This window comes from Equus caballus, chromosome 9 (assembly GCF_041296265.1).
Source record: "Equus caballus isolate H_3958 breed thoroughbred chromosome 9, TB-T2T, whole genome shotgun sequence".
In the NCBI taxonomy this organism is placed as follows: domain Eukaryota; kingdom Metazoa; phylum Chordata; class Mammalia; order Perissodactyla; family Equidae; genus Equus; species Equus caballus.
The window spans coordinates 98,266,159-98,288,902 of record NC_091692.1 but is presented as its reverse complement, the minus strand read 5'-3'; the positions used below and the strand labels follow the sequence as shown (position 1 = coordinate 98,288,902).

Sequence of the window (22,744 nt, the reverse complement as noted above, 5' to 3'; positions counted from 1 at the left end):
AGCCCTCCCGTGGTCTTTAGGAACTGAGAGGCCTGCTCTTGGTGGTGGGACAGACAACACTGGGCCCTATGGCTGAGGCCTCGCTGGCACCCAGGGCACTGCCCTCTGGGGACAATAAGGTGTCTTAGGTCTTACCTCAGCCACTGCCTCCTCTCTGGGGTCTCCTTCAAATGCCCCCCAGCCCTGTGTCTGAGAGAAGCTTTGGGTAGGACTGTGAACCTCAGAGCGACTGACCACCTGCTGTCTAGTTGGAGGTGCCCTGAAGAGGCACTGGGGACAGGGCTCAGCTCCGAGGGACCCTGGCGTCTGGCCTCAGCCCTGGGCAGCCACGAGTGGGAAGGGAATGCAGGGGACTCTCAAGGACTCAGGGCTGCAGTGCCTTCCTCCCTTTGTTATTCTGGCCTTGACCTGTTTCCTAAGGAGCACTGACAGGAAGGCCCTAGACGCTTCAAACGGCAGCAGCTTCTTCACACTGCCCACCTCCAGCCCTGGCCCTGGGCTCAGGGCCACCTGCCCCTCTCTCCGGGAGACCATGCATGTCCCACAGGGCCCCTCTCCTCCATGGCCCTCGGGCCTGGCACACCTGGCACAAACACACACGTGGGCAGAGCAGAGGCTCCACAAAGACCTTTGATCGTCGCCCAATGGGAGGGAGGGCAGGAAGGAACTGGGAGGAACCTCCACCAGCTTCAGGCCCAGGGTGAGTGGAAGAGGGGTGCTGATGTGAGATGAGGGCAGTGTCAGAGGGGGCTGGAAGGGTGCGATGAGACCCATGGCCATACCTTGTCCTCCTTCTTACGAATCTCCACTTACCGTCACCAAAGGTGGCTTCCTCAGTTCACATCCCACCTGCTGGCTCCCATCCCCTAAAGGCAAACAGCCATGTCAGGCTGCCACTGCCCCCAATCCTCCTCCTAGTGGTCAGCACTCTGGAAGGCTAGGGCCTGCCGGGTGGCCTCCTGCCCTCAGGGCTGGGCTGTCTGAGCCACTTGGGAGCCAGGCCCAACCTGACGCTTGATGGAACCCCAGACCAGAGGATCTGGTGGTCAAAGCCAGGGGGGAGGGGAAGATGAAGGGGCAGGAAGAGGCCTTCAAAGGCTCACGTGCAGGCCAAGTCAAGGGCAGGTGGCTTCTGAAGTTTAGAAAGGGCATCCGCAGACCAGAACAATCATGGGGAGGAGCTGAACAACAGCGGCAGCAGCCTTTTCTCCCATTGCCCATACTCCCTGCTCCTGTGGCTGCAGGGAGAAGTGAGGCCCTTTCTGAGAAAGAGGTCTCAATGCCACGCCAGTCCACTGGATGGAGGCAGGACACTCCCCTGGGAAGCCTGTATCCCCCAGGGGTCTCTGCTTCCTGCCTGCCCAGGAGGTGCAGAGGAGGCAGCAGAAGCCCAGGCCCCTGCCTCACTGCAGCTTCCATCTGAACATTCTCCCAAATCTGAATCCTCGCCCTCCTGCTTTGCTTGGGTGCTCATGCCAGTTCCCCTCAAGACTTTTCTGTAGGAGAACCACCCAGTCCAGGGCAGACAATGGTCGGTGCTGAGGCCCTGCTCCCTGAACACACCAAGCAAAGGTCCAGACTGCTGTCCCAGGGCTGGGGCAGGTGAACGCTGCTCAGGGCCAGGGGCCATCTGAAAGCGGCCCCGAGAGAAGGCAGCAGTTGCCACGTCCGCCTGAATAGAGGCTTTGGGCCTTCAGGGGTTTTATCAGAGAAGCTACAAACAACCCTGGTGGCTCAGGATGGAGCAATGCTCTTGAGCAGAAGCACCCAAGATTGGTTGGAACTTTATGCCTCTGTCTCTTCTAAGTCCCACTCATTGAACCCCTTCTGTGCCTGGCAGGATCCTTCCGTAAAGCAGTGGGGAAGTGCTACCATGCTCAGGTCACAAAGCGGGAGACAGCCCATCAGGCCTGACCCTCATGCCCAGCTAGCTCAGCCCACCATGCAGCCTTGAGATGCTTGTGGAGCAGTGGCCCTACTGGGAAGAGGCCCCGCCATTCAGCTGGAGATCCCAGATGGGCTGACACTGAGTGGACACCAGGCTGTCTCTGACCACCACAGCCTATGCAGGCCCTTGGCTCGGATTCCAGCCCTGGAGGTTGGCCTTCGCCCTCCCTCTGGGCAGTTTTCTGGGGCTGGGGGGACAAGAGTCCTGGACTCACAGGGCATGACCCCAGGATCTTTGAGAGCAGCCTGGGGGTGGCCAGCCCCTGCTGAACAGGTCAGGCCAGCGTGCCAGCCCAGGGGAGGTCTATCTGCACTGGGAAGGTGCCCTCAGGGATTAACACTCCAAGTCATGGAATAAAAATGCTTTATTGTGCAAATCCCAACAGGTCCCAGGCCCAGGGCCAAGTCTACAGCTGCTGTCAGGCCCTGGCTCCATGCCTTCTCTGTGGTCCCTACCCTGGCCTGAAGCACGAGAGTCTCCCGTGGAGTGTGCAGGTGTCCGTCCATAAGTGTGCCCGTGCATAGGGAGGGCCTCCCTGGGCTGCAGGTACTCAGGCACTATAGCAGCCTCAGCCTGAAGACAGGTGGGGCCAAGTGATGTCCCTGCTGCCCCAGCTCAGGGTCCACATGGGTCCACACAGTCCTTCCTGCTGTGGAACACGTGGTAGATGCTGGTGGGAGGGAACATGGCGACAGCACCAAGCATGGAGCCCAGCTGGATGGCCACGCCAGCTGCCAGCAATGCCGGTCGCCCCCCCGCATGCAGCAGGGAGCTGGCAGCCACCTTCACGTAGGAGAACACGCCCAGACACAGCACCCACAACAGCACCTGGCGGAATGGATGCGGCAGCAGGCTGAGCATGAGATGTTCCAGCTCTGGGGCAAACACCCTCCTCAGTGCCACCCCTTTGCTTCTGTGTCCCCAATGTACTTACCACAAGGACCACCCCTGCAGAGGTGCCCACCAGGGGCGGGCAGGGGCTCAGGATTGCCAGCGCCATCAGGTAGGCCCCAAAGAGCATGCCTAGTAGACAGAGACCACCCAGTCCTGCCAGGGACCTGCCAGGGGTGAGCAGAAACTCAGGGCTGGCCGCACAAGAACCCAGCCCCTATCCCTAAGTTCCACCCCCTGAATGGTTTGGGGCCCCTTGTGTACCTGCACAGCACACCCATGGCCAGGAAGCAGGCAAGAGGGCTGGCGGTGCTGCCCAGCACCACAGCCAGGTGGTAGGCCAGGCGTCCATAGGGCAAGCAGGAAAAGCTCTGCACAGCAGGCAACACGCCGTTGGTCAGTGCGTTGGTGACAGCGAGCAGGCCCAGCAGGCAGGCACTGCGCGTGGAGGGCAGCTGATGGGCCTCAGGGTCTGGACTGGGGGTGGTGCCTGCTGCCTGGCTTGGCGGCTCCTGAAGCGGCGAGGCCTCTTCCTCCTCCTCCTCCACTCCTGGGGCTCCCATCCGCAGGTCAGGCCCTGGGGCCCCTGTGGGTATGGATGGTGGTGATGGCAACAACAGCAGGAGACCCTGGAAGGCAGCAGCCGAAGTGACCAGAAGGGCAGTCAGTGCCCAGAAGAAGGTGCTGGCAGAAAAACGCTCTGGGAAGTGGTGGGGGGGCCCAGGGGTGCCATTGATGGGGGCTGGCGGGCACTCAAGGCGGCCCACACCCTGCACTAGGGCCAGCACACAGGGCAGCAGAGCACTGAGGCCCTGACCCAGAAAGAAGGACCGCAAGAAAGGAGGTGGCAGGTGGCTCAGGAAGGGCAGGAAAGTGACATTAGAGGCACAGCAGGCCAGTGCCAGCACCAAGGCCAGCGTTAAGAAAGCCACAGAATGGAGCTGCCCTGCCACCGGCGCTACGTGGTGCCACAGCGGAGCCAGCAGTGCTGTGCCCACCATGCTCAGCGCCTGCACCACCTGGATGGGGCCCCGCTCGCCCTTGCCCGGGGCCAGCCGCCTCCACAGGGTCACCACCAGCAGACCCAGGTTCCCCAGTGCCACAAGCACAGCAAGGTATGAAGGAAGGCTCCAACCTGCAAAGAAAGGAGGAGGCCATGTCAGGGGCAGGATGCTAAGGGACCAAGAGCTGTTGCAACCCACTTTGCGGGGCACACCTGCCCTGCACTTCCCTGCACACGCCCACTCACCCTCGGGGAGGTCTTTCACCACCACAGGCAGCTCCACCCAGATCCCATTGATGGCAGCCCATGAGCCCATGCCGAACAGAGCTACCAGCAGGTGGGTCAGCACCAGACGGCCCAGCGGCGCTGCTGCCATTCAACCCAAGGCTGGGCCCTCCAAGACAGGGCAAAGGTCACAGCCAGCTCTTCTTTCCCCGCCTAGGTCCAAAGAAGACGCTTCGGCTCTTCTAAGAACTGAAGATCTCTTCTAGCTTGAAGGAAATAGACACGCATGCAGGATCACAAGGAGACACAGAACCCGAGTGAGAGGAAGGCCAGACCGCCGAGACCAGGGAAACTGGGGGAGTGTCCGGGGGTGGGGGATGGGGAGGAGGAGGGGCCAAAACATACCAAGAAGCAGCGGCCGCCTGTGTCGGGATGACGACACAGAAAGGCGGGCAGGCAGAGAAGCAGGAAGCCGTGCTTAAGGCGCCACGACCCCACGGGAAGAGCTGATCTTAGGGTCTGAGTTGCCGAGACCACCATCACCCTCACCCCAAGACGGACACGAGACCAAGGACCCAGGGACAAGGGCACCCTTCAGGCGCCACGCACACCTCTGCGGCTTCGGCGCCCACCTGGGACCGCCTGGGCCCCGTCGGGCTCTGAGCGGGTGTGGCCGCGGCGGGCACCGCCCCCCGCTGGGTCCGGTGGGTGGCGGGGAGCAGCGGGGCGAGGGGGTCCCTGCGCCTCCCGGTCCGCGCGCTCCCCGACCTGGCGGTCAGCCGGCCGCCCCGCTGCGAGGGCGCCGCCTCTGGCCCAGGGTCGCGGCCCCAGCTCAGAGCCGGGGAAGCCGGTGGATGCGACCAGGCAGGAGCGCGGACTCTACTCACCGCGGAACTCCAAGACGCGGCTGGCCGGCCCGCCCCCGGCATGGCCCGCCGCCGGAAGCCCCGCCCCGGAAGTCGAGTGCGCAGCCGGCGGGGAGGTGCTGGCCCGGGGTCCAGGCCACGCCCCTTTCGAGGGCACACCTAGCCAGGCCCCGCCCCTTCCGTCGCCAGCCCCGCCCCTTCCGCTCCTCGGGGGCCGGCTGTGTAGCGCGCCTGGTGGTTATGGCTCGCGGGGCTGCCAGGGGGGCCCGGCGCAGAGTCCGGGGCGCGCCGCCGGTCATGGCGCGGGGCCGCTCGGCAGAGGACTGGTGGTGGGATCGGCTGGCTCCGAGCGGCTCCGGGTACCACCTGCTGCAGGCGGACAGCATGCTGCTGGTGCTGCCCGGCCCGGGGCCCGCCCGCGCCCGCACGCACAGGCGCGCTGCCCGCCGAGCTCAGCGGCTGCGGCCCCCGGGGACCTGCGCCGTGGCAGCCAAAGCCAAGCCCAGACCCGCGCCCGCCCCTGAGGCGCCGCAGGGGCCCGACGCGGGCTGGGGCGACCGCATTCCCTTGGAAATCCTGCTGCAGATTTTCGGGCTGCTGGTGGCGACCGATGGGCCCATGCCCTTCCTCGGCAGGTACCCCAGGCCGACCCAGCGCAGTGGCATGGCTCAGGCTGACCCACAGCGCAGTCTCACAGGAGGTTCAGTTGGAGCCCCAGAGGCCTGACTTTGAGCTGAGGTGTCCACAGCGCTGTGAGAGTTGCGGGGGCAGGTCCTTCCTCATAGAAAACTCCATAGCGTCAGCAGGTGGGGGGTGTGGGGGCGGTATTGGCCACGAAAGACCCTGCCCCTCAGCAGAGATTTTCTCCCAGGGCTGCACGCGTGTGCCGCCGCTGGCACGAGGCCGCCTCCCAGCCCGCGCTCTGGCACACCGTGACCCTGTCTCCTCCGCTGGCTGGCCGCCCCGCCCTTGGCGAGGCCAAGGCCGAGAAGAAGCTCCTTGCATCCCTGGAGTGGCTTATGCCCACTCGGTGAGGAGTTTATTCTTTTCCTTGTCCCCTCACTCCACTTGGGTGGTATGTCAAAACTTCCAGGCCCCTTGCTTTCTCCCTGCACCAGGGTGGGGAGGACGCCGACAGAAGGGGCAGTGTGGGAACACTTTGCAGCTCTGCTTCTGCTGTCGGCCCAGGTTCTCACAGCTCCAGAGGCTGACCCTCATCCACTGGAAGTCCCAGGTACACCCCGTGTTGAAGGTGAGAGCTCGAGGCTGCCCTGCCTACCAGCCGTGACACTCTCGGGTTGCCCAGGACTTCCAGGGAGTGGGTCAGGCACCCTGGAGCCCACCGCTGCCCCATGGGGATGCCTGCCTGGTTCTCCTTTCCTGTTGTCTCCTCCAGCAGGGAGGTGTCAGAGATGGGAGCACCTAAGTGGGCCTGGCATGGGCAGAAAGGAGGTCATAGCTGAGGCAGTAAAATGGGGTTGGCACGAGCCATTGGTTTCTTTCCTTTATGGACCACAGCCTGCCCTCCCCCAATTCTGGCTGACTCTCTGTCTTCCACAGCTGGTTAGCGAGTCCTGTCCTCGGCTCACCTTCCTCAAGCTTTCTGATTGCCATGGTGTGACCCCTGACACTCTGATCATGCTAGCCAAATCCTGCCCCCAGCTCCACAGCCTGGACATACAGCACTCCATGGTGAGCCTTGTGTCCCCAGGAGCCCCAAAGAAGCCTGGGCCGCGGTGACAGGTACCCCTGTGTTGGGTTCGCAGGTGGAGTCCACGGCTGTGGTAAGCTTCTTGGAGGAGGCAGGCCCCCGAATGCAAAAGCTGTGGCTGACTTACAGCTCCCAGACAACAGCCATCTTGGGTGCGCTGCTGGTAGGTTGGTGACAGACAGGAGCAGAGCTGGATGCTCAGGGACTGCCTGGCCACTGGCCCCATGTTCTCCCCAACCTCTGCAGGGCAGCTGCTGCCCCCAGCTCCAGGTCCTGGAGGTGAGCACCGGCATCAACCGCAACAGCACTCCGCTCCAGCTGCCTGTTGAGGCCCTGCAGCAAGGCTGCCCTCAGCTGCAGGTACCTGACGCCCCACCTCTCCCACCCGTCACCCCCTCCCCATCTGCAGCCTGGGCCTTGCTCCCAGGTGCTGCGGCTGCTAAACCTGATGTGGCTGCCTAAGCCTTCCGGGCGAGTGGTGACTCCTGGCCCAGGCTTCCCGGGCCTCGAGGAGCTCTGCCTCGCCAGCTCCACCTGCAACTTTGTGAGCAATGAGGTCCTGGGCCGCTTGCTCCATGGCTCCCCTAACCTGCGCCTGTTGGATCTTCGTGGCTGTGCTCGCATCACGCCTGCTGGCCTGCGTGATCTGCCATGTCAGGGTCAGCTCCCTGGGTGGTGGCTGGGCAGGTGGGATGTGGGGACCCTTGCCCACTTTGCAGCTCATGCTCACCCCTCTCACCTCCAGAGCTGGAGCAGCTTCACCTGGGCTTGTACGGCATGTCGGACCGGCTGACTCTAGTTAAGGAGGGCAGCGCCCTATTGACCCAGAAGTGGTGCCACACGCTGAGGGAACTGGACTTGAGTGGCCAGGGTTTCAGCGAGAAGGACCTGGATCACGCCCTAGCTGCCTTTTCAGGCATCCCTGGGGGCTCACGCCCAGCCCTGTGCTCCCTCAACCTCAGGGGCACCCGGGTCACACCAAGCACTGTCAGGTTAGCACCCCTTCCCACAGTCCCTTGGAGCCAGTGTGGCTTGCCTCCCTATCCTGCCTGGCTTGCCTGCTCCAGGGGTCCGAAAGGGGAGTGCATACTGGTCAAGCCCCTGCTTGGGATTGGTCTTGGGGATACCAATGGGACTGGGCTTGGGCCTCAGTGGCTGTGGGTGGCAGAGGCAGTTGTGGTACATGGGCAGAGAGGGCTCCTTAGCCTGGCCCAGCCCTACAGGGGCCTGCGTCGCCTGGGGGCCAGTGGTTCAACTCCCCATGGCCTATCCTGTCCCCACAGCTCTGTGATCAGCAGCTGTCCAGGCCTGCTGTACCTCAACCTGGAGTCCTGCCGCTGCCTTCCCCGGGGCTTGAAGCGGGCCTATCGGGGCCCAGAGGAAGTGCAGTGGTGCCTGGAGCAGCTGCTCACCAGCCTCCCGTCCCTCAGCTAGGCAGCTCCAGACCCCAGACCCCTGGGCCAGCGAGCCCTGCCCTGCTCCCTTTCCCAGTTTTGGATCTTTGAGCATTTTGTTATAATAAAACATTTTCAGGAACTCTGTGTGGTCGTTGGGGTGGGAGTGAGGGGACAGGGGTTGTACCTAAGGGACAACCGGTTTGGGCTAGAGCTGAACCACAGGCCTATGTGTTGTGAGAGGGGGCTCCTGAGTCTGCCTGTGGCTGTGCCTTGCCTGCTCACCCCTGGGCCCGAATCTTGGTCAGAGTGTGTATGTGTGTGTGCGCGTGTCCCCCCCTCGGGGCCACTGAGGTGAGCTGTCCGTGGCTGTATGTGAGGCTCTGACCAGGGCAGAGGTGCTGCTGGAGAGGGGGAGGTCCTGCTCAGCCATGAGGTTTGGTGTGGAGTGCCTGCCTACAGACTTTCCTCCAGTTTAGGCCTGGAATGTTCCGCCACCCCACCCTTCAGGTGAGGGCTGTGAACCAGACTGTACAGGAGGCCCCCGGTGGGATGGGGAACTAGGCGGGAAGTGCACGCCCACCGCAGGCCTGGCCAAGCGACCCCCTGGAGAAGGGTCGTGGTCACAGAATGGCTCCTTCTAGAACCTGCCGCCCAAAGCTTCTAGAACCCCGGGCGGGGCCCAGCCTGGATCGCCACCTAGTGGCGCTCCCCTGACGGTTGCCTGAGTTCCTGCTCCTTCCTGGACCGCAGCCCTGGAGGCATTCTTCTCCCAGGTAAGAGCGCAACTGTGGGCAGAGGGCGGTGGCAGCAGACGAGCCGCCCAGTTGACGACCGCCTGTACCAGATCCAGATCCCCAAGGGCCGGATTACCGGCTTGCCCACGACCTCCAGCGGCAAGCCTTTCCAGCTCTGGGCCCTAGGACACTTGTGCACCGAGCGCCACCTGGCCAAGCGCCTCAAGGACAACAGCTTCTACCCGTTCACGCAGCAGCAGCCCAATGGTGCGCGCGGCCGGCGGCTGGGGAACCGGGTCCTGAACAGGGCGAAGCCGGGGCACGGGGGCCGGAGACCTGAACAGGGCGGGGGCGGGGACCTGAACGGGGAGGCGGCGGAGACCTGAACGGGGAGGGGGCGGGGCCGGGACGCGGGGGCGGAGACCTGAACAGGGCGGGACCGAGGGGCGGGATCTAGGCGGGGCGGGGGCGGGGCCAGAGCCCGTGGCGGGGCTGGCCCGTGGCGGCGCCGGCCCAGAAACTGCAGGCGGAACGCTGACTACGGCCCCGAGCCCTTCGTGGGGCGGGCTGTTCCGGGTCGAGCCCTGGCACTGCCACCCCCGGCTGCGAGCAGGGGCCGGCTGTCCTCACACGCCGCCGCCACACCGTCCCCAGTCTTCGTGCTCGAGTACTACCTGGACACGCTGTGGAAGGGGACGCTGCTCTTCGTCGTCTGCCTCTTATTCGTCAGCTTCGGCTTCTTGAGTCAGGTCTGAGCTCCTGGGCCCACGTCCCACGGCCTTCCCTCTCTGGGGGGCGGGCCCACCGCTCGGCGCCCCCTCCCCGCGCCCCTCGGCCGCTAAGAAGGTCCCCGCGGCGCCCGCAGGTGCAGAACCAGGAGACTTGGGGCTTCCCCGCGTACGGCGTGGGCGTGGGCCTGTGGCTCATGATCTCGTCGCTGCCGCGGCGCCGCCTGGTGCTGAACCACACGCGCGGCATGTACCACTTCTCCATCGAGGGCCGCACAGTGTGTCAGGGACCCATGCACCTGATCTACTTGCGCCTGGCACTCAACTCGGACGGTGACGCACGGGGCGGGCCGCGGAGTGGGGGAGGGTGTGCAAACGAAGGGAAAGACGCTTGAGAGTAAGGCGAGTCATCCGGCAAACTGGCCCACGGCCCGGTCCCCTGGAGCGCCCGCCCCCTGGTGTCTCTACCCCTGGAGCCCCCGCCTCCTGGAGTCTCGGCCCAGTGCAAACCCTGTCTCCTGGAGCCCCCGCCCCCTGGAGCCCCGCCCCCTGGAGTCCCCACCCCCTGGAGTCCCCACCCCCTGGAGTCCCCACCCCCTGGAGTCCCCGCCCCCTGGAGTCCCCGCCCCCTGGAGCCCAGTCCCCTAGGGTCCCCGGGCTGAGCTGCTTGCCCCTCACCAGCCTACGGAAGGTGCTTCTTCCAGCTGGTTCTGTGCGGCCACAAGCTGGAGCCGCTGGTGTTGGTGCAGCTTTCAGAGCGCTACGAGGTGGGTCCCGTCCCAGCCCGCCCCGGATCCCCAGACACACTCCCCTCCCCGCCTCGGTTCAGCTTGACGCCTCCCTCTGCTTAAGGTCTTAAGGTGGGGCTATTTCCACGCGGTCCTAGCCCAGACTTCCGCTCGGAGCCCGTGGAGAGGGCCCTGGGGCTGAAGGGCAGGGCTGGAGATGCGGCCTGGCAAGGGAGGGGACGCCTCAGTGGCCAGCGGCGGGGCCTCTCCTGTCCAGGCAAGAGCTGACCGCCACCCGTTCCCCCAGCAAATGGAATACCTGGGCCGTCACATCGCCCGGAAGCTCAACATTAACTACTTCGACTACCTAGCCACGTCCTACCGGCACGTGGTCCGCCACTGGCCGCTGGGGACCACTTTCAACCCAGGCGTGGTGCTGCGCAAGACCGGCGCCTACGAAAAGCAGGGCTCTCAGTCCGACCTGGACGTGTAGATGCTGCGGGCTGGCACCCCATCCTTCCCCCACCCAGGGCTACATTCTCCCTTCCCCTCCAATCTCCCACCCCTACCCCACCACTGGCCTTCCTCTCAGTAAAGATGCTTCTTGCTTCCAGCTGGTTGTTTCATCTTCGAGGGGTGGGGGGCTCCCGCTCCAGGGTCTTCCCCTGGTGCACACCTCCCAGGGCCTCAGGGAACAACTCCCGGACTTTGGGTTGGAAAATGGGGGTAGTGGTGGGAGTGAGGTGATGAGCAGCCAGGTCTCTAGGAGGTCAGACCCACCATAGGACAGGTATGGGACACACTTACCCATCTTGGCCAGCAGCACTGAACTGGTCCTAGCTGGCCTCAGAAGTGCTGACCAGGGGCCGGCCCGGTGGTGCAGCAGTTAAGTGTGCATGTTCTGCTTTGGTGGCCTGGGGTTTGCCGGTTCGGATCCCAGGTGTGGGCATGGCACCGCTTGGCACACCATACTGTGGTAGGCATCCCACATATAAAGTAGAGGAAGATGGGCATGGATGTTAGCTCAGGGCCAGTCTTCCTCAGCAAAAAGAGGGGGATTGGTGGCAGATGTTAGCTCAGGGCTGATCTTCTGCAGGAAAAAAAACCCAAAAAAAACAAAAAAGAAATGCTGACCAATAAGTTAGGAGTCAGATCTGATTGGTCCAGTCCAGGTTAGGTGCCTGTTACTCGTCCAATGAGTGATGGGATGGGCACAGTCATAAGCCAAGCCCTGTGCCTGGGGGTGCATTCTGGGTTAGACACTTCCCAAAGTCCTGCGGCATAGCTCCCAGGGAGGAGGCTGCAGAACCCTAGGCCAGGGCTCAAGGCCTGCTGGGGGTGAGGGGTAGACCCACCATGTTGTGGAGCTTGCACCCATGTGCCTTCTGGAACCCCAGTCCCATGTTCCCTTGTCCAGTGGGTGTTCCCATCTCCTGGGAGCTGGGAGCTGGGAGCTGCTGTGGGAACAGAGAAGGCAGTGGTGGGCCATGGGGATCCAGGAGTGGCACCTGGCACTATCCACCTGGCTCTCCTGGTCAGCGTTTTCCCTCAGGGCCATGCTGGTGACCCAAGTCTTTGTGCATTGTGCCAGCTGAGTGGCCCTCGAATCAAGACCAGCTGCCTAATTTGCAGGGCTCCACACAAAATGAAAATGCAGAGCCCCTTGTTAAAAAGTTATTAAGAATTTCCAGAAGGCAATGCTAGAGCATTAAACCAAGTGTGGGTCTTTCTGAGCTTGGGGCATTTTGTGATTGCCCAGATTATGTGCCCATGAAACTGGCCCTGCCTGGATTCATGGCTCAGAGTTACTCACTGGTTGACTCTCAATCTTGAAGCTGGCCAAACCCAGTGGGCACACCAGCATCCCTGCCTGTCTCTGGGGCAGAGTCCAGGGACTGCTGGAATTACTTTAGGCAATCCTAGGGAGCAGTTGTTATTCATGGCACAAGTACAGGGACCCCTGCCCCTCAGAAGATGGGGTCTAAGTTTTCCTCAGAGTGGCAGTGCCCAGCTTTTACTGGGGGATGGGCTCAAGATGGTGGGCAGAGCCCAGCAGTGGAGATGTTGGGACATGTTGGGGAACAATGTAGTGGGGAGATATGGGGTGGGGTGTGGGCCAGAGAGCTAGGCTGGCTGGGTGAGTGCGTGGGGCACCCAGGCTGCCTGTTGGCTTTGCACAGGGGTTAGAATGCCAGCCCCTCAGGCTCCAGGAGGCTTCTCAGATCACCAGAAAGGCTTCCAGTTGGGGACTCAGTCTCACCCAGGCAGGCAAAGTCCCTGTCCTCCTGGAGCTGATGATCTAAGGGGGACATAGACGGAGGAGTAAGTTTTGCCAAAGTGGCTGGAGGAGGGGTGAAGTCCTTCTAGCTAGAGGGTCAGGCAAGTCTGAGGATGCAGGATTTGAGCTGCTACCAGGAGCTGGAGGTCATGTGGAGCTCTGGGGGAGAGCATTTGGGGCAGAAGGGACAGGAAGTGTAAAGGGCATGATGCAGTCCTGAGCTGGAGGGGGACTGGCTGGTGAGAATGGAGAGGGGGACCTGGAAGGCAGGAATCAATGGGAAACCACTGGGGAGTTGTAAGCAGAATGTACCATGACCTTGGAGGGAGTGGGAAGGGCCAGGAGGTGGCAGGAATGTGCAGGAGGAGAAGGGTAGCTGGGCGTCAGGTAGGGGCAGGGGGAAACAGAGAGGACCACCAGTAGGTCTGAGCTACATTTTGAGTTCACAGCAGACAGAATTTGCTGGCAAGCTGGATACAGGCTGGAAAGGACAGCAATTCAGGGTGAGTCTGGGGTTTCTGGCCTGGCTACTGGGGCTGCTGGTCCTGGGGAGGAGAGATTGAGGAATCAAGCTGTCTGAGTTAGGGGAGATTTTGAGAAGGCAGGGAGGCACTGGGGAGAAGGGGCAGGAGCAGGAAGCAGAGATCTGGAGCCATCATCCCACACGAGGTCCCTCAGGCCAAGGTCCTGATGTCTCCTGGCAGTACAATGGACAGAGAAGAGCAAGATGAGCCAAGGATGGAGCTCTGGCACCCGACATGCAGAGGGTGGGCAGAGGACAGGCCCGCAGAGGGAGGGGGACCAGAAAACTAGAGAGGGGTGGAGGGGAGCCAGTGAGATAGATGCTTACTAGGAGTAGCCTCAGGGAGGGGGGCTGAGCAGCTCAGCAAGAGTGGGGAGTGGGGATGGAGAGGATGGGGGGAGAGGGGAGGCAGGGGGAGATCACACAGGGAGTTTCACTGCCAAGGGCAGAGACAAGCCGGCTGCTTAAGGGAAGGAGGTCTTCTTGTTTGTTCACTTTTAAAGGCATATTATTGGTGTGCAGGTGGGAATGGCCCTAACAAGAGGTGTTTATTATGAAGTAGGTGGCAGTGGACATTTGCAGGAAAAAAGTTCTTGGCTGGGCAGAAGAGGAGGGGATTGGGAACAAAACCGGGGGGGGGGAGCAGGATCTCTTGTCCATCTTCCACTTGTTCCTTAGCAAGGAACCCCCCACATTTAGCTAGGCATATGGTCCCACAGAAGAAACACTGCATTTCCCAGCCTCTGTTGCAGATAGATATAGGTAGTCTTGAGACTAATTCCTGCCCAATGCAATGTAAGAATCAGTATGTGTAATTTCCACAAGTGTCCTTAAAGGGAGGAGTTTGCCTGTCTCTGCCATTTCCTTCTTTCTGTGGTCTACAACGCATCCATGATTACTGGAGCTCAAGCAGCCATCTTGGACCATGAAGAAGAATGTGTGTATTGAGGATGGCAGAGCAACAAGATAGAATGGTGGATCTCGATGACTTTGCAGCTGCCATGCCAACTCTGGATGGTTTATGATGGACTCTATGCAGAAGAGAAAAACTTCTAAGGTTTAAGCTATTGTTATCTGGAGATTTTTTTTTTTTTAAAGATTGGCACCTGAGCTAACATCTGTTGCTAATATATATATTTTTTCTTCTTCTCCCCAAAGCCCCCCAGTACATAGTTGTATATTCTAGTTGTAGGTCCTTCTGATTGTGCTATGTGGGACGCCGCCTCAGCATGGCTTGATGAGTGGGGCCATGTCCACGCCCAGAATCTGAACAAGCAAAACCCTGGGCCGCCGAAGCGGAGTGCAGGAACTTAACCACTCGGCCACAGGGCTGGCCCCTGGAGTTTTCTAACACTTGTAACCAAGCTCCTGATTCTAAATAAAGAAGGTTACTAGCTTTGTGTGGGAGGTGGTGGCAATTAGGAGGTTTCAAGGAAAAAAGACAGGGTATGAAATAGTCTTCCCAGAGAATGGGAGGGTAACTGGATGAGAAAAGTATACAAGATTGTCTGGCAGTGTGCAAAGCCCACTAGAAATGTGTTATAAAGTTAAAGGACCAGTTAAGCATGGTTTTATGTTTTTCTCCAGCAAAGTTTTGCTGCTTGGATGTAGGTCTGGAGTAGGTGGTAGTTTGATCTAACAAGAGTTGGGGCTTAGCCAGGAAAATATGAGTTGGAGGGGCAAGGGAGTAATTATAATTCTTGACCATGGGACCTGAGCTGGGAAGGCAGAGAGTGGAGGGGTGAAGGACAAGGGGCTTCAGCTCTCTGTTACTACATAACCAACTACCCTAAACTTAAGGGCTTAAAACAGCATTGATTTACTTGTTCTCATGATTTTGTGGGCTGGCTGGGCTTGGCTGGGGGGTTCTACTACTTGCATGTGGCTGGGATAGTTCATGTGGCTGCATCAGCTGGGAGGTCAGCAGGGGCAAGAATGTCCAAGACGATGCCCATCCTCCAGGGCCTCTTTCCATCATCATTCTCTCTCATCATTCAGCACACTATCTTGCTACTGGTTTCTGGGAGGGAGTGTTACAGGAGGACCTGATGCAATGGGCCACCATCCCATTAAGCATTTGCATGCGTCATCATACTAATGTCCCATCATACTAATGTCCCAGTGACCAAGTAAGGTCATGTGGGCAAGCCCAGAGTCACTGTGGAAGGAGTTTGCCAAGTATGTGAACACCAGGAGGCTCGTGGGGGCCCTGAATATAGGCAGCCCATCTTCTGGCCCCTCCCAAGACCCCCAGTATCTCATCTCATCACAGCACCCAGCTTAGGCCTCAAGTCCAGGATCAACACATCTTTTGAGGGAGAAGGACACAATTCAACCCATAACAGGCAACTTCACATTTTCCCAGAACTCTCCTTACCTATAACCAGTTCATTAGGTACCTTTTTGCCTTCCAAGTGACTGTAGGCAGCAGCCTCACTGACTTGTCACTGACATGGTCCTCTTTCTCCAGGCTCTGCTGACAATCTCGTCAGGCCTCTGCTTGCCATCTGGTCCCAAAGCCAATACACTTGTGTTTGGGGTTTGGTACAGCAGCACCCCACCTCCAGGTACCAACTTCTGTCTCGGTCATCTATTTCTGTGTAAACCACCCCCAAACTTAGGCACTTATAATGACAGCTTATTATTTCTCCAATTATGCAGGTTGACTGGCTCAGCTGGGCGGTTCTGCTCCGTGTGGTATAGCTGGAGTCACTCATGTGACGGCATTCAGCTGGGAGGTCAGCTGGGGCTGCTCTGCCTGAGAGGGCCTCCCATCCTACAGGACACCCTGCACAGCCTCTCCTCAACGGACAGCCCGACCTCTTCATGTCATGGCTGTGGGCATCCAGGAGGAGCCTTACAGAGAGTGAAGCCTACAAGAGCATGTATTTACCAAGCCTTTGCTTGTGTCACTCTTGCTGATGCCCCATGACCAAGCCCAAATCAATATGGGGGTGGGGGGCTTAACCCCAGGGCGGGGTGATTAACAATGGCCTCCAAGAAAGCAGCAGCCACAGGCAGAGAGGAGTGGTTGGCCTGGGGCTAAAGTCCTGTCAAGGTTGGGAAGTTGGGATGGGAGGATGAGACAGGGATTTAAGGATGGGGGGCCAAGCAGAGAATAGGGTACCTGGAATGGAGACTTGGGCAGCCCCCCCCAGGATGAACAGGCCCCAGGTGGGACTCCAAGAAGGGTGTTTTGGGGCAAGTAGTGAATCGGGCCATCAGAGACAAGAGGCGGGTCTGGACATATTGTTTCCAAGGACTTTGCGATTGGAGAGCACAGAGAGAGCCAAGCCCAAAAGCATGTCTCCAAGGAGACGGGGGGACAGAAGTGAGGAGGGGACAGGAAGGGGGGCCAGGAGTGTCAGGTGGCCAGTGTTTGAAGGAGCAGAATAAAGATGCCCCAGCTTGGCTCTCCAGGAAGGAGGGTATTTATAGGGAGTGCCCTTGGGGTGGATTTCTGTGGGAGGCAGGGTGAGAATGCTAGGTGGGGTTCAGGGTTGGGTGAGCAGTAGCCCAGGAGGACGGCCTCAGCTGACCTCCAGAAGGCCTGAGCTGAGGTGACCCATCAGAATTGTCCTGCCATGGCCAGAATGCCCCGGCCTCTGTACAGTCTTTGATGTGGCTGCTCCAGATGAGATGGCTCTGCAGCTGTGACAATCCCCAAGGGCTGCCTGGTGACAGCACCCTCAGCAGCTGGGGCAACCAATTCTCCCAGAAGGGAGAGCGGGTGGTGTGTCTTCACATCCACTGTAGTCCCCCCTTCACTGCTCAGATCCACTTCTTCATAGATGCTCTGGACCACAGTGGGTGGTGGGGTTGCACTGGGCACTCAGGGTCTCATCTCCATGATCCGCCCCGCACTCCCCTCGCCCCCTACCACACTTGTCTGTTTACTGCCAGAAGCAGGCAGGGGAGGAGCCATGTGGGCCAGCAGGGCACACTCCCTGCTCCTGTCCCGTCCCAGGCCCTGCCTCCTCTCAATGGTTAGGTCAGCTCCCCTGCTGGGCAGGTCACTCCTCTTCCGGCCTCTTGGTCCTGGACACAGGGAGCCAGAGTGCCCTGGTAGTGGCTGTGACCCTCAGCTCAGTGGGACTGTGGCTGTGTCCCCTGGCAGAAGCGGTCCTCCTCTGGGACCAGGACATCTAAACCCACCACCTGGGAGCTGTGGGACAAGGAGCCCAAACTCCCAGTGGGTCACTGGGGGGACAGTGGGGAGCCACACCTGCTCCCACCCGTTGGTTCCTGGACCCATGTGGTCCACCTGCTGGACATTTTAGAGCAGTACCCCCTCCTGGACATATCTTCTGAAGAACACTCTTAAACCCACTACATGGCTTATTTGGGGTGCACGGCTCTTCCTCTTTCCTCGCCCACAGCACGTGCTCTGCTGTGTTAGGCTGTGACTTTAACTGAGTCACATGCCTCATGGCAGGAGGTGGGGACAGACCCTGAGGACATTGTAACACCTGGTCTGGAGAGGGAATGGCCTCTCCATCTCTTCAAGGCGAGGATGCTCTTATCGGTGGGTGGCACTTCTGTAGGCCCAGAGGGTTAGGGGGTCTGGAAGTCAAAGATGTTCAGGGACATCCACCCAGCTGTCCCCTTCCCATGTCAGGGCTTCACTCCTTCTCACCCAGGGTCTGTCTTGGCACTGCAGTCCTGCCTTCACTGTGAGTTTAACCTTCTTTGAAATGACACTCTCAATCCCTGGCAATACTCTTTGTTCAGAAATCTACTTTGTCTAGTATGAATATAGCCACCCCAGCTTTCTTTGGTGTTTATATGGTATATCTCTTCCTGTCCTTTTATTTTAGCCTTTTAAGTCTCTGTATTTAAGATTGGCTTATTGTAGGCAGCATATAATTGAGTCCTGCTTGTTTTTTTTCTTGCTGAGGAAGATTCACCCTGAGCTAACATCTGTTGTTAATCTTCCTCTATTTTGTATGTGGGTCACTGCCACAGCATGGCCACCAACAAGTGCTACATGTCCACCCTGGAGAAATGAACCCGGGACCCTGAAGTGGAGAGCACCAAACTTAACCACTAGGCCACAGGGCTGGCCCTGGGTCCTGCTTTTTTATACAACCTGACAATCTCTGCCTTTGAATTGGGATGTTAGATCATTTACATTTCATATGATTTGCAATGTGGTTGGGTTTGGATTGACCATCTTGCTGTTTGTTCTCTATGTGTCCCATCTGTTCTTGTTTCCCTTTTCCTCCTTTTCTGCCTTCTTTTGGATTCATTGAGAATTTTTATGATTTCTTTTCCTTGTTGGCTTATTAGCAGTAACTCTTGCTGTGCTATTTTAATGGTTTCTCTACTCCTTAGTGTGCATCTTCAGCTTATCACAGCCCACCCTCCAGTGCTCTATGCCACTTCACAAGCACAGTAACAACTTGGGCAGAGCGACGTTCCATTCCCCTCTGTCCACCCCACCCCCAGCCCCGCCCCAGCCTCTGTGCTATCTTGTCACACATTTACCTCTGCATATACTACAAATCCCACATACATTATTTTTTATTTAATCGGTTGATCCTCTTTTAAATAATAAGAAACAAAGTCTTTATATCTACCCGCTTAGTTACAATTTCCATACCTTTCATTCCTTTGTGGCAATCTAGATTCTCACCTGGTGTCATTTTCTTCTGTCTGTAGGACTGCTTTTAGGATTTCTTATAATTAGGGTCAGCTGGTGATGAATTCTTTCAGCTTTTGTGAGTCTGAAAAGTCTATTTAACCTAAGTTTTTGGGAGATATTTTCACTGGGCATAGAATTCTAGGTTGATGATGTTTTTCTTTAAAGAAGACTTCAAAGAGGTTGCTGCACCATCTGCTAGCTTGTTTTATTTCCCTGAGATGTCTGTCCTCGTCATTATCTTTGCTCCTTTGTACATAGCATGCATTGGGTTTTTTTCTCCCCTCTGGTTGCCTTTAATATTTCCTTTCATCATTTGATTATGATGTGCCTTGATGTGGTTTTTGTTCTGTAACATGTGCTTAGGGGTTGTTGACTTTGGATCTGTAAGTTTATAATTTTCATCAAATCTGGAAAAATTTTGGCCATCATTTCTACATTTTTTCCAATACCTTCTCCCTTTCAGGAATCCTGTTGCTTCAAGTTCACTAATCTTCTGCAGTGTCTCATCTATCATTAATTCCATCCTATGTATTTTTTTAAAAAGTCTCAGGCAGTGTAATTTTCATTTCTACAAGTCCAGCTTAGGTTTTTTTAATATATCTTTCATGTCTCTACTTAACATGTTCAGTCTTTCCTCTAGCTTCTTGAATGGCTGGAATATAGTCATAACTGTTTTAATGTCCTTGTCTACTAATTTTGCCATCTGTGTCAATTCTTGGTCGGTTTTGATTGTTGATTTTTCTCCTTATTTTGACTAGTATTTTTCCTGGTTCTTTGAATGCCTGGTAAGTTTTCATTGGAGGCCAGACACGAAGTTTACACTGTTGGGTTCCAGATAGTTGTGTCTTCCTATAAGTAATCCTGAGATTTGTTCTGGGATGCAGTTTAAGTTCCTTGGAAACAGTATAAGCCTTTCCAGTCTTGCTTTTAAGCTTCATTAAGAGGTCTCAGAGCAGTTTTAGTTTTTCCCACTATTGAAGACAGCCCTTCTGAATGCTTGACCTCATACCCTGTGAATTAGGAGGTTTTCCCCCCTGGCTGGTGGGATTAGGCACCATTCCTGGCCCTGCACGAGTTCCATGGATTGTTCCTTCTCATGCTTTCAGGTGGTTCTTTCCCGGACTCCAGAACTTGCCTCATGCTCGTGCACCAGTCATCCCTCTGCAGGACACCTGGGGGGACCCTTGGCAGACCTCGGGTCCTCTGGGCTGCAGACTCTGGCCATCCTGGCCCTCCCAGACACTCAGCTCCATCGTTGAACCTGCGGAGTCCACGTGGGCTGCCTACCTGTGCCACGGCCTGGATGCTCTCCAGGCAGTGACCTGGGGCAATGGTAGGGCTCATATTGCTTGTTTCCTGTCTCCCAGGAGTCACTGTCCTTCACTGCCTGATGTCCAGCATCTAGAGATTCATTGCTTCATATATTTTGTCCAGCTTTTCAGTTGTTTCAGGCAAGACAGTAAATCTGGTTTGCCATAACTGCCCTCTGTGCCAGAAGTGGACATCCGTTTAAGTTTCTTTGGAGCTCGGTACTCTAACAGTTGAGTCATGGGCCTGACCCTCACCTCTCTCTGCCCTCTGGCTGCAGAGATGGGAGCCTTCCTCAGTATATGCTGCCAAGGGGACTTCTGGCCTTCACCTTGGCCTTCAATGGCCAGTCAATGGCTCTCAACCTTTCATTCTTCTTCGTTTTTTTCTTTTTTTTTTTGAGGAAGATTAGCCCTGAGCTAACATCTGCTGCCAATCCTCCTCTTTTTGCTGAGGAAGACTGGCCCTGAGCTAACATCATGCCCATCTTCCTCTACTTTATATGTGGGATGCCTGCCACAGCATGGCTTGCCAAGCACTGCCATGTCTGCACCTGGGATCTGAACCGGCAAATCTCGGGCCACCTAAGAGGAACGTGCGAACTTAACCACTGTGCCACCGGGCCGGCCCCTCATTATTCTTTCTTTGGAGCTTTGAGAGAGCTGCACAACAGCCACCCTACCCCACTTCTCTATTGTGACCGATACCCCAGCACCTTCCAACCACCTGCTATGGCATCCAGCTGGTGTGTTCCCTTCCTGCTGTGTGATCCAGGCTCATCACTGGCAAAAGTTCTAACCTTTGGACCTTGGCCTTGTGCCCAGGCCCCTCTCTACTCCACCTACAGCAGTGATGGGTCCTCACTGCCAGCCAGGCTGGGAGCAAGCCTGCCCAAGCCCCTATTGCCTGCCTTCTCACACTGTTCCTGACCCCATGTTCCACAGTCTGGCTTCCCTGAGGAGGCCTGAGGCAGTGGTGTGCAGGACGTGCCATGTGATCAAGCCTGTGGAGAGGAGAGGAAGCAGGAGGGCCAAGGCCTCCCCACAACCCCCATGAGAGCTCTGGAGCCAGACGGCCAGCCAGAGGTTCCTGCATCAGGCCAAGATGGCCAGGCCGTCTACTTCTGCATCCATCAGTCACTGGATGCAGGCCACCACTGGAAGGCCGGGATATGGGGCCAGGGGCAAGCCCTGGAGCCTCTGACAGCTGAAGGTGTGCACTCTGAGCAGTGGGGCTAAAGTCCTTTCCTGGGAGGGTGATATGGGCAAAGAAAAGCTCTAGAAGTCGCAATGGGAGATGGGAAGAAGCCACCTAGAGTTGAGAGGATGACCAGCTGCCCTAGGTGAGGAAGTGTGGTCCTCAGGGGGCCAGGTTCCTGTGAGAGTGAGAAAGAGGAGGGGAGGTGGCAAACCTCTCTTGAGGGCAGAGCTGGGGGAGACCTGGGTGCAGGGATTGGGGAGAGCATGCTCTGAGGCCTTGGTGGAGGAGGGCGATGTTCCAGAGCAAATGCTGAACATGTGCAACCCCACAGGGAGGCCAGGGAAGCGAAGTGGGGAAGTCCACACTGGATCAGGAATTACCAGGTAGCCAGACCACCCCACGCCAAGCTTTCGTGGCATGCAGGCAGGATGGCAGCCCACCGCCTGCTGCCAGAGCCTCCCCCTTGGTGGCCAGGCAGGCCCTGCCATCTTCCAGTCGCTCCCTGCCCCTCCTATTCCTCCTCCTCCCCCAGGGATCCCTCTCCTGATCCTCCAGCCTCTCCGTCCACTGTTTCCTTTAAAACTCTCGCAAAGAACTGTGTTATAGAGGGACACAAGTGTCCTGTGTCTTGGTAGGGGTGGGGGTTATAACAGCAAATGCATTTGTTAAAATGATGGAACTCTACACCTAAAGCATTTTACTGTATAGAAATTATATCTCAGGCTTAAAATGAAACCAGATCGAGGGGCTGAGCAGGCTGGGCAGTTGGACTCTTTGGAATGAGGCAGGACCTGGGCCACTTTGGGGCTGCTGGCCTTTCTGATGGCCAGCCGGAGACCCTGGACACAGGAGGTTGATGGGACACCCTCCCTGAAACAAGACTGGGGAGGACCCCATCACATCTAGTTCAGCGGGGCTGACTCAGAGGGGGAGACTGGGGCTCTCAAGTCTTTATTTACTAAGAAGAAAGTGATATTCTATGAGATGATTTCTGGGATTTGGAGGAGGGAGGGGGGCAAAAAGGAAACTAGGCTGGCTGTGAGCTCATCTTGGGTGATGGTGGGCACTTGGGAGCTTGTCATTATCTGACTCTCTGCACTTCTGTGCATATTTGATCTTTTCCATACCAAAATACAAAAAAAAAATTACAAACCCCCCTGAAATTTGCATTTTGTTGTTTAATTTGTGTGTCTTTCCTAGTACGGTCTCATTTCTTTTGCAGTAAATTGCTTGTTAACCTCTTGTGTGTGTGTGTGTGGGGGGGGGGTTTCAGCACCTCTGTTCTGTAACGAGTCCATTTATACCAGTTACCCTACAATCAGAATATTAGCCGCTGTGACATTTAGTGCAAATACTCTTTACTGCTTTGATGTCTGCTATGTTTTCCCTTGTCTTTTTCAAGTAGACATTTTCAACTGCGGTGTGGTCTACCCTCTCCCTTGTAGCTCTGAAGCTCCCATCTCAGCAGGGACAGGGGCTGCCTCATGCCCTAGTCTCCATGAGCCCCTCCTAGCACACACAGCCTGTTTTGGAGTAAGGGTCCCCAATCCTGAAGCCCTC

The 22,744-nt window shown here is 57.6% G+C and overlaps 3 protein-coding genes and 1 long non-coding RNA gene across 21 annotated transcripts; 3 read left to right on the top strand and 1 right to left on the bottom strand.

Moving 5' to 3' along the window:
• Positions 1 to 2,294: 2,294 nt before the first annotated feature.
• SLC52A2 (solute carrier family 52 member 2) lies at positions 2,295 to 5,094 on the bottom strand. 15 transcript variants are annotated; one of them, XM_070222593.1, is made up of 6 exons: positions 4,955 to 5,082; positions 4,089 to 4,333; positions 3,838 to 3,974; positions 3,104 to 3,468; positions 2,883 to 3,006; positions 2,295 to 2,776 (listed from the first exon to the last, which is right to left on the bottom strand). In XM_070222593.1, the coding sequence occupies exons 2-6, from the start codon at positions 4,216 to 4,218 to the stop codon at positions 2,564 to 2,566; spliced, it is 969 nt and encodes a 322-aa protein (XP_070078694.1). In that variant the 5' UTR covers positions 4,219 to 4,333; positions 4,955 to 5,082; the 3' UTR covers positions 2,295 to 2,563. The 15 variants fall into 15 exon arrangements, with proteins under 15 accessions (XP_070078694.1, XP_070078696.1, XP_070078701.1 ...); XM_070222595.1 differs by having other exon boundaries at positions 4,089 to 4,329; positions 4,955 to 5,021; XM_070222600.1 differs by having other exon boundaries at positions 4,174 to 4,333; positions 4,955 to 5,001.
• FBXL6 (F-box and leucine rich repeat protein 6) lies at positions 4,922 to 8,180 on the top strand. 4 transcript variants are annotated; one of them, XM_023649251.2, is made up of 9 exons: positions 4,922 to 5,568; positions 5,805 to 5,963; positions 6,122 to 6,167; positions 6,494 to 6,625; positions 6,700 to 6,807; positions 6,891 to 7,004; positions 7,072 to 7,303; positions 7,390 to 7,636; positions 7,928 to 8,180. In XM_023649251.2, the coding sequence occupies exons 1-9, from the start codon at positions 4,922 to 4,924 to the stop codon at positions 8,076 to 8,078; spliced, it is 1,836 nt and encodes a 611-aa protein (XP_023505019.2). In that variant the 3' UTR covers positions 8,079 to 8,180. The 4 variants fall into 4 exon arrangements, 3 of the variants coding, with proteins under 3 accessions (XP_023505019.2, XP_005613473.4, XP_023505018.2); XM_005613416.4 differs by having other exon boundaries at positions 6,122 to 6,185; XM_023649250.2 differs by having other exon boundaries at positions 6,052 to 6,625.
• A 344-nt stretch (positions 8,181 to 8,524) lies between these two features.
• On the top strand, positions 8,525 to 10,844 carry TMEM249 (transmembrane protein 249). Its single transcript, XM_023648347.1, has 6 exons — positions 8,525 to 8,585; positions 8,815 to 9,042; positions 9,430 to 9,524; positions 9,641 to 9,836; positions 10,185 to 10,270; positions 10,539 to 10,844. Exons 1-6 carry the CDS (start codon positions 8,525 to 8,527, stop codon positions 10,722 to 10,724), a joined length of 852 nt encoding a protein of 283 aa, XP_023504115.1. The 3' UTR covers positions 10,725 to 10,844.
• Positions 10,845 to 14,279: 3,435 nt separating this feature from the next.
• LOC138915624 (uncharacterized) lies at positions 14,280 to 15,710 on the top strand. Its single transcript, XR_011421706.1, has 3 exons — positions 14,280 to 14,419; positions 15,503 to 15,599; positions 15,694 to 15,710. It is a non-coding gene; the product is annotated as an uncharacterized lncRNA (long non-coding RNA).
• Positions 15,711 to 22,744: the final 7,034 nt, after the last annotated feature.

Bases quoted from the DNA above. Each gene is read 5' to 3' on its own strand.
- FBXL6 (XM_023649250.2), top strand. From the start codon at position 4,922: ATGCGACCAGGCAGGAGCGCGGACTCTACTCACCGCGGAACTCCAAGA. The intron at 5,964-6,051 runs GTGAGGAGTTTA...TCCCTGCACCAG, and splicing joins GAGTGGCTTATGCCCACTCG to GGTGGGGAGGACGCCGACAG. The intron at 7,005-7,071 runs GTACCTGACGCC...CCTTGCTCCCAG, and splicing joins AAGGCTGCCCTCAGCTGCAG to GTGCTGCGGCTGCTAAACCT.
- SLC52A2 (XM_023649299.2), bottom strand. From the start codon at position 4,218: ATGGCAGCAGCGCCGCTGGGCCGTCTGGTGCTGACCCACCTGCTGGTA. The intron at 3,007-3,103 runs GTACACAAGGGG...CACCCCTGGCAG, and splicing joins GCCATGGGTGTGCTGTGCAG to GTCCCTGGCAGGACTGGGTG. The intron at 2,777-2,882 runs GTAAGTACATTG...CCATTCCGCCAG, and splicing joins CTGCAGGGGTGGTCCTTGTG to GTGCTGTTGTGGGTGCTGTG.
- TMEM249 (XM_023648347.1), top strand. From the start codon at position 8,525: ATGTTCCGCCACCCCACCCTTCAGGTGAGGGCTGTGAACCAGACTGTA. The intron at 9,043-9,429 runs GTGCGCGCGGCC...CACCGTCCCCAG, and splicing joins CACGCAGCAGCAGCCCAATG to TCTTCGTGCTCGAGTACTAC. The intron at 9,837-10,184 runs GTGACGCACGGG...GCCCCTCACCAG, and splicing joins CCTGGCACTCAACTCGGACG to CCTACGGAAGGTGCTTCTTC.